Below are 13,254 nucleotides of genomic sequence, written 5' to 3'. Positions count from 1 at the left end.
GGGATGCAGTGTGCACCTATAGTCCCACCCAGGGATGCAGTGTGCACCTATAGTCCCACCCAGGGATGTAGTGTGTACCTATAGTCCCACCCAGGGATGCAGTGTGCACCTATAGTCCCACCCAGGGATGCAGTGTGCACCTACAGTACCACCCAAGGGTTCAGATATGAGGTGTGCACCTACAGTACCAGATGAGGGATGCAGGTATGCTCCTATGCAGTTTTAAACTTGGACAACTCTCCTTGGTAGTCACATTTCATCTAGACATTTGCCAGTGATAAATTGCTTTGAAAAATTCTCATCATGTGTCAAAGATTAAATGGTCATTTCTATTAGACCTCTGTCCTGACTCAGGCATTCCAGATGCAAGGAATGCTACAGTTTTGACAGAACAGTCAACAGTTTAGTCAAAGAACAGAAGTTGTCAGATTGCCAGAATGAAGGCTAGAAGGTGGCTCAGTAGTTAAAGTGTTTGCAGAGCAAGCATGAAGACTGGAATTGAGGTCCCTAGAAATCCAAGTAAATGCCAGGGAGATATGGCAGCTCCCTTTTAATTCTAGCCTTGGAAGGTAGAGGAAGTGGATCCCCCGTCAGCTGGCTAGTGAGACTAGCCCTATCAATGAGCTTTGGGTTCTACTTAGAGACACTGGCTCAATGAAAGCAGTAAAAGGACAATTGAAGATAATTCTTGATGTCAATCTTGGGCTCTCCAGCTGCCCACTCACATGTATGTGCTCACACATATGTGTTCACACACATGTGCAAAAGCATGCAAATGCCCTCATCCACAGCACACATACACACATGAAAAGTTGCCAGACTAACAAGAGAACGTGATCCAATCATGCACAATCAACCAGACATTCCACGCTAATATAAATGGGGTCCGAATAAAGGAGACGGAGATATGTGCAATGAACAAGGAGAGATGGGGTCACCCTGTCAAAGTCAGACAGAGTTGCGTTCAGAGCAAAGATGACTATGAGACAAAGGAGTAGATCATAGCTCAGCCCACAGAAGAGATGATGATCTCAGATGGACAATTAATAACCAAGATAAGACGTGAAGAAGAAAGATGAAGTCAGAAATAGATGCACCTACACTTGGTGGGGGTTTTATTGTCTGCTAGTACTTGGTGGGATGGATACAAAGCTGGCAGGGGTATAAAATAATTTACCTTCGTTCTCACCCAGCCAGGGTCAACTCAATGTCTCCAAGAATGCTCGGAGCATTTGCTAAGAAGAGCCATATTCTACCTCATTCTATAACACCCATAAAACAGTTGAGATCAAACCATGCCCATTCTTTGAATACAATGAAGCTAAACTAGGAAGCAGCGGAAAGATCAAAGAGAAAAACTCATACACTAGAAAATTAAACATGACACATCGAGATAATCCACAGCCAAAGATGTCTCATGGAGAATTAAAAACAAAAACCTTCAAATTGAGGAGAATGTGTAGCTTAACTGTATCCAAAGAGAGGAAGGACTTCAATCAACCATTTAAGCCTCCAGTTTAAAAAGCTAGCTTTCCAAGGGGCTAGAGAGGGGGCTCAGTGGCTGAAATTACATACAGCTTTGTAGAGCATTGGAGTTCAGTCCAGCATCCACAAGGAGCAGCTCACACTTGTAACTCCAGCTCCAGAAGATCCCACACTCTCTTGTGGCTTCCATGGTCACCTGTACTCAAGGGCACATATTCCTTAACATCCACACATAATTAAGAATAAAAAAATAAAAAAAAATAACTTTTCTGGGGAGATGACTTAGAGAGTAAACTATTTGTTGTGCAAATGTTGGCACTGAAGCTTGGGTCCTGGCACCCACATAAATTCTGGGCAGGTGTTGTGGTCTACCTGTAATCCTAGCACTCAGGAGGCAGGGGCAGTGGATCACTGAAGCAAGCTTGCCAGCCAGATCAGATGAATTTGGCAAGCTCTGAATTCGAGCAAGACATTCTTCCTCAATATATAAGGTAGAGAATTATTGAAAAAGACATATGGCCTCCACACACATGCGGGTACTCGCACGCACGCATGCGTGCGCGCACACACACTCCTATATATTTCCGATACATACACACATTCATGCACACACATGCACATACCCACACATTTTCTATTTTTTTTTTTTTTAGTCCCACACATTTTCATAGGAGTAAGATAAACTTAGTTTGCACAAAGGAGGAAAAAAAAAATGAAAATCACTGGACTTGAAACAAAGAAAGGATGGGAAAAATGAAAATCATAATTGAGGCCTTGAAAAGCTAAACAAAAATGGCTAAAGTTCCATCAGAACTGACACGTAGAAAAAAGGGCACACATCACACGTATCATGTGTGGAAAGATAGGCCTTGCTCCAGAGCTAGGGGGCAGAGGACTGCAAACTTCACAGCCTGAGGCTGCCCCCTGGGAGGAAAGGAAGCTGTAGACCCAGATTCACTAGGGACAAAGCAGGTGGAGTGTGGGGTCTGAGGTGCTGGAGAAATGGATCAGTGGTTAAGGGCACTTGCTATGCAAATGTGAGGGCCCGAGTTCAAATCCCCGGCATGCACCTAAAAGCCTAGATGAGGAGCTGCTCATCTGTGAGTCTCGTACTAGGCAATGAATGTGTGTGAGAGGTGTGTGGGGTGAAGGCGGTGCCAGAGACAGATGGATACTGAGACTTCTCTGGCCAGCCAGTCCAGCAAAATAATGAAGTTAGTGAGAGGCACTGTCTCAAAAGATACGATGAAGAGGGACAGGAAAGATAGCTGATGTCAACCATGTGTGTGTAAGAGGGAGTACTCCTGATCTCCCCTCCCCACCTGTCACGGACAGGAACATGTGAAAGCAAAAGCCCAAGTTAAGGTTAGAAGTTCTTTTGAGAAAGAGTCTCCAGGACAGATGATCTCACTGGAAAAGTCCAGCAAATATTAAAATCATCATCATCATCACTACCACCACCACCACCACCACCACCATCATCATCATCATCATCATCATCATCATCATCATCATCATCAGCAGCAGCAGCAGCAGCAGCAGCAGCAGCAGCAGCAACAACAACAACAAAGGTAATGAGAGTGTAGGTTGTTTAAGAAGACAGACAAGCAGAGAACATTTCCCACACATTAAATGAAGGCAGTGTTACCTTGATTCCAAACCCAGACACTATATCTGGGCTTGCCAGTGCCCCTCCTGAGTGTGAAGCCTGTCAGTCCAGGTGCTGTGACTGCGTTGTTTGAAAGCATCAGTCCATGGGAGGAAGGATGACTAGCCTTGGCTCATGGTCTCAATTCATCCTGGCTCCAAAGGCCTTGCTGGGTCTCCTCCAACCGCAGCAGAGCAGGAGGCAGAGAGGGCAGTGGAGCTACGGGAGGCCATAACCTGCACACGTCCTCGCCTCCTGACCTGACCTACTTCTGCTAGCCAGGCCCCATCTCCTGGAGATTCCACAGCCTCCCAAGATAGAGCTCCTAGTTGGGAAAGGTGTGCTCCAAATCAGACCCCGTGGGGAACACTCCAGACCGAAGTCCTCAGCAAAACATTAACAAGTCGTGCAGTATCGTGGATTGCATATATGTACACACACACACACACACACACACACACACACACACGAGAGAGAGAGAGAGAGAGATTTAGCCTAAGAATGTAGGATCAATTTAAATATTTAGAATTATACATATTCACCATATAGCTCTCTAAAGAAGAGAAAATATTTGGTGACATCATTTGACACAGAAAAATTAACTTTGTATGTATGCGTGTGTGCATGTAAGGGTAAAACTATTTGTACATGAGGTTGGAGGGAGGTGGGGGAGGGGGCTCTGAAGGAGCAGGAGAGAAGTGGTGGCTGCTTATAATGAACATGCATTTTATAAAGGTATGGCACTTTCAAAGAATAATACATATAGTAAGGGGTGGAGACTTGGCTTGGTGGTTAAGAGCACTTGTTGCTTTTGCAGAGGACCTGGGCTTGGTTCCTGACACCCACATCGTGGCTCACAGCCATTCACAATGTCCAGGGCATCTGCAGAATCTTTTCTGACTTCTGTGGGCACAGGCCATGCATGAGATGCACATACATACCCACAGGCAAAACCACTTACCTTCATAAAATAAATAGACCTAAAAAATATAATACATGAAATCAAAACTCCAAAAAGGATGGGAAATAAAACTTAACTGTTCCAGGAACATGCTAAGGTCAGCTGCAGGTTGTAATTTTGTTACCGTGCCTAGTTTATAAAGATAGAGTTGAAAGTTAATAGAGCAGTATCCAAAAAATATTTAACTGACAATTGTATATCCTCACAGGGCAAAATATGACATAATGCGTCACGCAACATTTAAATCACACTAATTAGGATATCTGTCATCTCACGAAATTGCCATTTATTACTGTAGGACCTGTAAAAATGGACTCTCTTAGCAGTTTGCAGGCGTACAGGACGTCGTCCTTAGCCACGGTCGCTGTGCCTTGCAGGGGTCACTTGACTTTACTCTTGCCTAGCGCCGGAGCTTGGCGCACTGACCAGGTTCTGCCTTTCCCAGCATCTCATAAGCACAGAAAGGGTGAAAACATCACTGAAACAGTGTTGAGTGGAGAGACAGGCCAGAGGCAGCAGGATATTTCCAGATAGTTTATGGGATGTGAGAAGTGAGAGAATTCAAGAAACTAGCAGAAGCAGACATTCCCCCCCCCCAACCCCCTGCAGAAATGGATGTCAGAAAAGGCAAAAATAACTGCTGTGCCAATTTGGTACATTTGGCGGTTTGAATGAGAATGCCCCCCCCAGAGGGATTTGAACCTTCGGTCCCCAGTGGGTGGCATTGTTTGGGGGAGGCTCAGAAGGTGTGGCCTTTCTTGAGGAAGTGTGTCACTGAGGGTGGGCTTTGAGAATTTAAGGACTGCTGCTTCCTGGCAGGCCCCACCCCCACCCCCACCCCCACCCCCACGGACTCCTGTCCCACTGGAACCACAAGGCAAGCTTCCTTCTATTAAGCTGCCTTGGTCATGGTTATCATCATGGCCATAGAGAAGTAATTAGGACCGAGTGAGACAGTGATCTCTAAGGTTCTAGACTGTGAGATTCCTGCCCTCTTTCCCACAGGCTGGTCTGCCAGAGATGTACAATCTTCATTCTTGTCTAGCACAGCTCCCTCCCCAGAGCCTACATTTCCCTGGCTCAGGTAGGACACAAAGCCCTATCTAAGGTATAGAATGGGGCTGGAGATATCCTCGCTTTCTGATGTGTGGACTCAGACACGTAGCACAGTGCCCACAACTTTTCAACCCTAGGAAGAACTGAGAGCAAAAGATTGCCAGTGGCCAGCTAGGGAAGATGGGGGCCTAGTGCCCCTTGCTTGCCTATGACTTTCCGAGGAATTCTAAGTGCACCTCATATCCAAAACGGATCACAGATCACATGATTTATCTCTTAGATGGGGTAAGAGCTTGTATCTAGAAAAACTCTACCAGATCTAATTGAAAGAAAATAGACAAAGACTTGAGCATAGACTTCACAGAAAAAGATGATGAGAGGACTCCATTCAGACCGGACAAACATCCAGGTGGAAAGCCGCAAGGATGCTACAGAAAAGAAACACAAAAACCTTCCAAGATGAAACCCAGTGAGCTTGGCAGGGTGACTGGAGAGGAGCCTGGCTGGAAGGCGACCCTGCATGCTGAGCGTGGGACTTGAACCCAGGCACACTACTACCCACAGGTGACTGAACACAGGGGGAGACCCGGGCGTAATCACCCCAAAGGATGGCAATGGAACCCCCAAACCCAGAAATAAATGCAGCGGCATACCAGGCAGCAGAGAGGGAGACTCAGTGCAGCTCGAGTGTCTGTCTCCCCCAAATCCCAGCAAGATCCTGCCCCTTCCTCTCTCCTCTCATCATTTGTTTTTTGTTTTATTTATTATATTATTAATGCTGTTGTTTTTACTACACTGAGACAGAGTCTGTATAATACATAGCCATGACTGCTTTTGAACTCACCGTTGTAGACCAGGCTAGCCTCAAACTTGAGAGATCTGCCTGCCAGTAGATGGGATTAAAGGAGTGTACTACCATGTTTAGTTAATTATTTTGTTGCTTGCTGTGACTTTCAAAAACAAAACAAAACAACCCATATTTAGATTATTTCATGTGTAGGAGTGTTTTGCTCATATGCATGTATGTGTATCATGTGCATCCTAGAGCTGGAGTGAATGGACAGTTGTGAATTGTCAGGTAGATAGTGGGAATTGAACCCAGGTCCTCTGTGAGAATGAGTGCTCTTAGCCGATGAGCAATCTTTTCAGCCCCAGCTTTATTATTATGATGTATGTGTGTATGTGTGTGTGTGTGTGCATATGAGTGCATGGGCATACATGTCATAATGGACATGTGGAAGTCAGTGGATCACCTTTTGGGAGTTAGCTCTCTCCTCATATATTTATGAGGCAGAGTCTCTCCTGTTTCTCCTGCACTGTAAGCTTTGGGATAGCTGGCCCAGCACTTCCTTATTTGGGCAGTTTTCTTGTCTCTTTTACCTGTCTCAATAAGAATTCCACACACGAGCTGTTATGCACCCAACATTTTATGTAGGCCTCAGGGATGGAACGTGGACCAGCAGGCTAGCCATCTCTCCCTTGTCCCTGCATTTGTTTCTCACAGGAATTTTAAGTTCAAAGCAGAATTGAGCAGAAGGCATCGAGGTGTCTAGTTCAGCCTCACCCTTGCATGCTATCAACGCTCCCTGTAGATCTCTTTACTTACCTAAACTTAGAACTTTTACTCTAAAATGTAAATGAAAAAAGATGTAAAACACTCTTGGAAGGAAAGTTGGAGGAATCATCCCACTTGATGCTGCAGCAGCCACAGCCAGTTACAAAAACAAGGACCTGTGCGCAGAGACCAAGGAGATGCTAGAGAAACCAGAAACAGACCCTCCCAGATCTGAGTGAATCTGATATTGTGCCAAAGGGAGCCAGTGGGAGCCAGTCCATCAGCACATAGGCTGGAGCGAATGAGCTCACAGAGTCCATGGTGAGCCTTGTCTAAATCACAGAGAAATACCCAAGAAACCAATTAGAGAACACGTAGAAGCCTCAGAGGCACTTCTCTGAAGAAGTGTGTGGAGGGAAGACAGGCACAGGAAAAGAGGGTTCGCCCCACTAGCCAGCAGAGAATGAAAACCACACGAAGTATCACCACACAGCCATGAGAAGAGAGAAATGAAAGGCCTGGTGTTATCGCCTAAGGCTGAGAGGGTGGAGAAGAGACGTGTCCCTCATCCCTGATGGCAGTGGCATAAGGTGTGAATGGCACAGGAAACAGGCACTGCAGGATTTAGACGTGTCCCATTCTGCCACCTGCAAGTGCTACTTTGGGTGTCGGTGCCAGAGAAATGGAAATGTATACGCACGCAGCTGCATACAATGTCCATAGCAGCTTCATCTATAACAGGTCCAAACGGGCCAAATGCAACCGTAGATCCATACTGTCAATCATACTTATCAATAAAAGCACATTACTAGCACAAGCAAACTTAGCTGAATCTTCAGGACAATACAATGAATAATAATACTACTACTAATAACATATTAATAATAATAAAAACCTTTGAACAATGGCATGTTGTATAACTCCATTTATGTAGTGACTTTGAAATGATAAAACTATAGAGATGCAGAAGGTCTTAGGTGAAGAGGGGAGGGGCACTTATAAAAGGTCTGTGTTGGTGTGGTGCTAAGATGCATGAGCACCCACGAGTTATATGTGCATATGTTTGTACCATGGTGACATCTGCTCAGGGTTGGTAGGTGTCATTGGTATAGACTTCCTGGTGTTGGCATGGTATCTTGGTCATAAGAAGTGTCATGTGGCAGAGCAGGTAAACTGGCTGGTTTTATGTCAACTTGATACAAGCTAGAGTCATCAGAGAGGAAGCAGCCTCAATTCAGAAAATGCCTCCATGAGATCCAGCTGTAAGGCATTTTCTTAGTGGTCAATGGGGGAGGGCCTAGCCCATTGTGGGTGGAGCCATTCCTGGACTGGTGGTTCTGAGTTCTATAAGAAAGCAGGCTGAGCAAACCATGGGAAGCAAATCAGTAAGCAGCACCCTCCATGGCCTCTGCATCAGCTCCTGCCTCCAGGTTCCTGCTCTGTGTGAGTTGCAGTCCTGATTTCCTTTGGTGATGAACAGCAATGTGGAAGTGTAAGCTGAATAAACCCTTTCCTCCCCAACTTGCTTTTTAGGTCATGATGTTTTGTTGCAACAATGGAAACCCTAACTAAGACAGCAGGTTAAGGCACTAGGAGCCCCCTGTCATGTCTAACAGGAGGGATCTACTGTACCCTTACCTTACAACAGAAGTTATAGTTTGTGATTTCTACCCTCTGTTCTAAGGAACCTCTGGCCAATCTTGTACAGTTTGATCAAAAGTATAACCCTAGATATCCCGGTCATTTCCCATGGCCAGTGAGAATTTGAGTGAAATATGAATAGATAAAGCCAACGAAAGACTCAAAGTCAGGCCACCAAGCTGGTGGTATTATCAGGCAAAGGTATTTGCCATCATGCCTGATAATCCGTGTGATACTCAGCATCCACATGATAGAAGAGAACGGACTCCCACGGGCACCAACTCTGACTTCAACGCAAGCACTATAGCGTGTGTATATCCACCAAATTAGCAAATAAATGTAACCAAAAGATTAAAAAGTAAAACAACCCAAAGCTAGGGTATATTGACAAACCACAAAGCAAAGACCCTAATTAAAACCAAATCCACCAATATGAAAAAAAAAAGAATGAGAAAAAACTACCATTGCAATGGAATTGGACTTGTGAGAAATTCAAGGATCGTTCAGAATCAGATGATGCTCGTTGAGTTATCATCTTGGGATTACTTTAGAATGTACAGTTGGAATTAAACAGGAGTGGGTACCAACTCAGGACAGGTAGTCATAGGGATGCTTTTAACTGCTTTCCATTTGACAGCATGGTAGAGCCATAATCAGGCACAGGGAGAGCTCAGTTTCCTCTGGGTTCCTCCAACAACTGGCTTTCCTCTCCTGTTTTGTTGCACAAGAAAATCTGAGGCATATCACTTTTTACTGACACGTTGGTTTCCTTCAGGGAGCTGGCTTGTTCAGGTTTGTGTGTCACCGTGCTTTGCTGTGGACACCCATGAATGGCTTAGGCCATATTGTGGTGCTCACTCACTTTGTAATGTTCTGGGGAATGAAAAGGACTGAGCCAGGCCAGGGAGATGTGGGAGCCACAAACGGCCTTCATGTTTGCGCACTTGGACTGTCTGGCCTGTGAGTGTGTGTTCTGACACAGCAGCTCCCTTGTAGCTTTGTCTGCGTAGATGGCGCACATTTGACTGCAGAGCATCACCACCGCAAAGAGGAAGCCCATCAACGCCACCATGAGAAGGAAGAGGATAGGGGCAGGTAGGGACACGGTGCTGCTCGAATCCCACTCACCCCGGGAGTAGCTGCACAGTACAGGGATGCCCAGCAGGAGCAGAACGTGGGTCGAGGTAAGTCCAATGTACATTATGAAAAGCAAGAAGTACTTCTGGTTGTCCTCGCCCACGCAGTTGTTGATCCAGGGACAGTGGTGGTCATTCTTGCGGATGCAGCGCTTGCACACTGTACAGTGGCAAGCTCTCTTCGGTATGGCAGAGTGGCAGTCGGGACAGTAGGACACTGTGTCAGGCCCTGGCGGGTTTCCCAGGGGCACAGAGCCTGGGTCGGTCAGCATAGTCCGTAGGTGTGACACGAGTGCCAACGAGGCCAGCAGATGGAAGACCACACCATTGGCCACTATGTACAATATGTTGTTAGATGGTATAAGCAGGTCCCGAACCAGTACCCATCCACCGCTCAGCATCAGCGCCCACGCGGCCATGGCGCACAGGATGCCAATGGGATCAAATATGAACCAGCAGCGTTGGTTGGGGACCTGCAGCGGGGTCTCTAGCCCGGCGCTGTGCTCAGATGTGCTGTGGTTTTGGACCCACGAGAACATTTTTGAGAGTCCTCAGACCTGCTCAAGAGCTAGCATCTTGATGGTAGACCCGGGACCCCGGAGGAACACCCAAGAGAGGAGAAGGTCCTCCAGAGAGAGGAAGGTGCCTTGGCATTCCTCTCTCAGCGTGTGTGGAATTGGTTCTTGCCTCCCTGGGCAGAGCTGGGGGTGGGGTGGGGTGCAGTGGGGTGGGATGCAGTGGGGTGGGGTGGGATGGAGTAGGGTGGGCAGGGAGAGCTCCCCGATAAGCTGATCCTTGTAGCATTCTAGAATGTTCCCTCAGACAGGTTTATGACACAGAAAGGGCTTAGTGTCCCTTAAGGCCTGGGGGAAGGCTGGGAGGAGGAGATACCTACCTGTAGGTGCTAGCCCTTTGGTTTTGCTTTCTCCACTCTGAACAGACCTGTTGGAATCTCTTTGCTTTGGGGAAATGGAGGCAAGAGGAAGTGACCAGGTGAGGACTCCACACCTGCTGTCTGGTCCAGAGCCTGGGCTTCTGCCCCTTCTTGTTCTGGGCTTGAAGGTCTATCCAGGGGAGGACTCAGGATGTCAGATGAGAAAACATGAGCCTCTCCTCAGAAGGGGTGGTGTTGATGAATGTGATGATCCCCATGGTCTGCCAAGACAGCTCTAGAGCCCCCTTGAAAAGCTCCCTCAGGGAGACCTCCCTCTAGAGCCCAGCAGGCAGACCCTTCAATGCTTACTGTGGAGCAGGGTAAGAGCACAGATGAGAAGAGAGGTGTGTGTAAACGCAGGTGGCACTGCCTGTGCTGCCAGGGCCGGTTAGGGAGCATAGCATACAGAATGGTGGAGGTACAGTGTTTGGGTCGGTATCCCCATGAAGAGCACCCATCCAGCGGGGCCAGTGTGGCAATAATACGGTTGATGTAACCCCGAAAGAAGAGTGCTTTAGGCTTGCCTGGGGACAGATATGTTGGAGAATGTTGGGGTCTGTGGCCTCTCAGGCATGACAGATTTGGGGGGAAGCATCAGAGAAGACCCTATCCGACTGCCTTCTCCTTCCACAGCCCAGACTCAGTGGTGTAGGGGACAAATATGGGTGGCTGGGCTTCTGGTAGAGGGACCTGTTTGTCCGTGAACACAGCAGCGGCACAATGGGGTGAGGGTGCTTCCCATTGTGTTGTATGCAGGACTTGTCCGAATACAGAGGCCAGGGTGCTTTGGACTCCCCAGTGTTCTGTGCCCTTTTAAAAAACCTTTCTGTTAGGCTGTGAAGATGGTGTGTGTGTGTGTGTGTGTGTGTGTGTGTGTGTGTGTGTGTGTGTGTGTGTGCGTGCACGCACAAGATAAACAACAACAGGGATCATTTCTGCTGTTCCTTGTGACAGCACAACAGCTTAATGGATCTGTGTGAGTCACTGTCACCACCTCTAACAAAGGTGGGCAGTCAGGGACTAGGGAACAGACTACAGCTTGCAGGTGAAAAGTCACTGTTGTCTCCTACCCCACCCTCTCAGCAGGTCTCTATGCAACATGGGGTGGCCTTGCTTTGGGCAGCAGGATCTGTGGGGTGTCGAAGCCTCTGTGAACATACATGTTACACCTGCATACATGCAAACCATAGGAGTCCCCCACCATGCCAGCCCTCTGCCTTCGGTCCATCTGGTTCCCACTGCTGGGCACTTTCTGAGCGTTCCCCTCCATACACGCCTTGACCTCCCTGATGTCTGCTGGAAGCCATCCGCCAAATGTTTGAGTCTGAGTTGTAAAATCAGAAATAGCTGTTCACCTGCTTCTTCATCCCCCATGTATGGTGACTCGCGTAGGGCTTTCAGGGAACTCAGCTCTCTGGGACAGAACTGCAGAAAATCCTCTTGGAGAAGTGGTGGGGCTTCCAGCATGAGCCGCTTGTCCATTCTAGACATTGCCATTTCTGTGTCTACCTGTTAGATGGTCCATCCAAACTGTCTGGGTGCCCTGGTTGTTCCTTCTGTTTCTGCAGTTGCAGTCTCTCCTCATGACCCAGTTGTGGTGTGTGGTTCCCTGTACCCTTCTGTGGGTGGCACCTGAAAGTCTTGCACCCTCACTGGGTTTTATGTTTTAGCCTGGCATGGGCTGCCATCTTGCTGGTGGTGCCGCATCTTAAACACTTGCTCTCAGTGGTACATTGCTAACACTATAGAAATATAATGGAACTCCCCTGAGAAGCACATGCTCTACAGTGTGGGCCTGGTGGCTTAGGTTCCATGACTGGGACCCAGTTAGGTTCTCAGTTGTAGATTGTCAAGGGTGTCAACTTCATGAAACCAGCAGCAAGGAAGTGTGTGAAAGGCTCCTGGAAAGACTGTGTGTGTGTGTGGGTGGGGTGGGGCAGGACAGAATGGAGACCTCAGGGTTTGGACATACCTGCCAGTTGCTGGGAATTTGAGTCTACAAGGCTTACTATGTCTCCTGCCTGGATGTTCTGCTCTGGAACGGAAGTGTCACACAGCTTGGCTGTGGGGAATTGATGCCCCTGGTATCCAGTACAAGAGGAGCTGGATTGGGATGGAAAGTCTTCCTATGGATCTGTGGCTTGTTTCCCCCAGTTGCAAGTTGTGTCCAAAGCTTGCTTTTGGGATATCTGCCTCCTATCCAGTCTGTCCTAATTTGCTTTCTGTTGCTGTGATAAAACACTGACCAGAGGAGGAAAGGGTTTATTTCTGTTTATAGTGACAAGCCAGCCTGGCTCCCTCTTAGGATCAGAAGCCATCTTGTTACAGGGTCAAATTAAGTTTGCTTCTGTCTTCTGTACAACTTATTTCTTCATCTTATAATTCGACTTCACCATACATTGAATCTTCCTGGAATTCACATTGGTCTGCACCCTGACTGAGTCTTGACCCACCCCCACCCTTATAAGATAAGGTATTCTGCCAAATAACTTTGAGATGTTCTACCAAGTTCCTACACAACCATAATTCCTCTGTATGGAATTTCCCCAACCCCTGGAAACCTCCTAGCTGTGCAGTTTTGGGAGTATAAAACTCCTATGTTCAGGATGGTTCTCTCAAATCCCCCATTTATGGAGAGGCAGTCACTGGGCCAGCTATATTGTGCACACATAATAAAGCTTGCTTAATTTGACTAAATAAAATTGGGTCAGTGGACTTTACTGTCCTTCAGTTGGTTGAAACAGGTTACTACTATTCAGCATCAAGGATCGGCTGGAGAGATGGCTCAGTGGTTAAGAGCACTGGCTGCTCTCCCAGAGGTCCTGAGTTCAATTCCCA

At 47.3% G+C, this 13,254-nt stretch overlaps 1 protein-coding gene and 1 long non-coding RNA gene across 3 annotated transcripts in view; one reads left to right on the top strand and one right to left on the bottom strand.

Annotated features, from left to right (window-relative positions):
• Positions 1-8,818: 8,818 nt before the first annotated feature.
• LOC116081749 (palmitoyltransferase ZDHHC3-like) lies at positions 8,819-10,206 on the bottom strand. Its single transcript, XM_031358413.1, has one exon. The coding sequence runs from the start codon at positions 10,019-10,021 to the stop codon at positions 9,182-9,184; it is 840 nt and encodes a 279-aa protein (XP_031214273.1). The 5' UTR covers positions 10,022-10,206; the 3' UTR covers positions 8,819-9,181.
• A 127-nt stretch (positions 10,207-10,333) lies between these two features.
• LOC116081740 overlaps positions 10,334-13,254 on the top strand; it is a 103,698-nt gene continuing 100,777 nt past the window's right edge. For both annotated transcript variants that reach the window (XR_004114989.1, XR_004114988.1), the window contains exon 1: positions 10,334-10,475. This is a non-coding gene — a long non-coding RNA (uncharacterized LOC116081740). The remainder of the gene's footprint in view (positions 10,476-13,254) is intronic.

This window comes from Mastomys coucha, unplaced genomic scaffold (assembly GCF_008632895.1).
Source record: "Mastomys coucha isolate ucsf_1 unplaced genomic scaffold, UCSF_Mcou_1 pScaffold11, whole genome shotgun sequence".
In the NCBI taxonomy this organism is placed as follows: domain Eukaryota; kingdom Metazoa; phylum Chordata; class Mammalia; order Rodentia; family Muridae; genus Mastomys; species Mastomys coucha.
The sequence above is the reverse complement of the archived record's forward strand: the minus strand, read 5'-3'. Positions and strand labels throughout refer to the sequence as shown.

Bases quoted from the DNA above. Each gene is read 5' to 3' on its own strand.
- LOC116081749 (XM_031358413.1), bottom strand. From the start codon at position 10,021: ATGTTCTCGTGGGTCCAAAACCACAGCACATCTGAGCACAGCGCCGGG.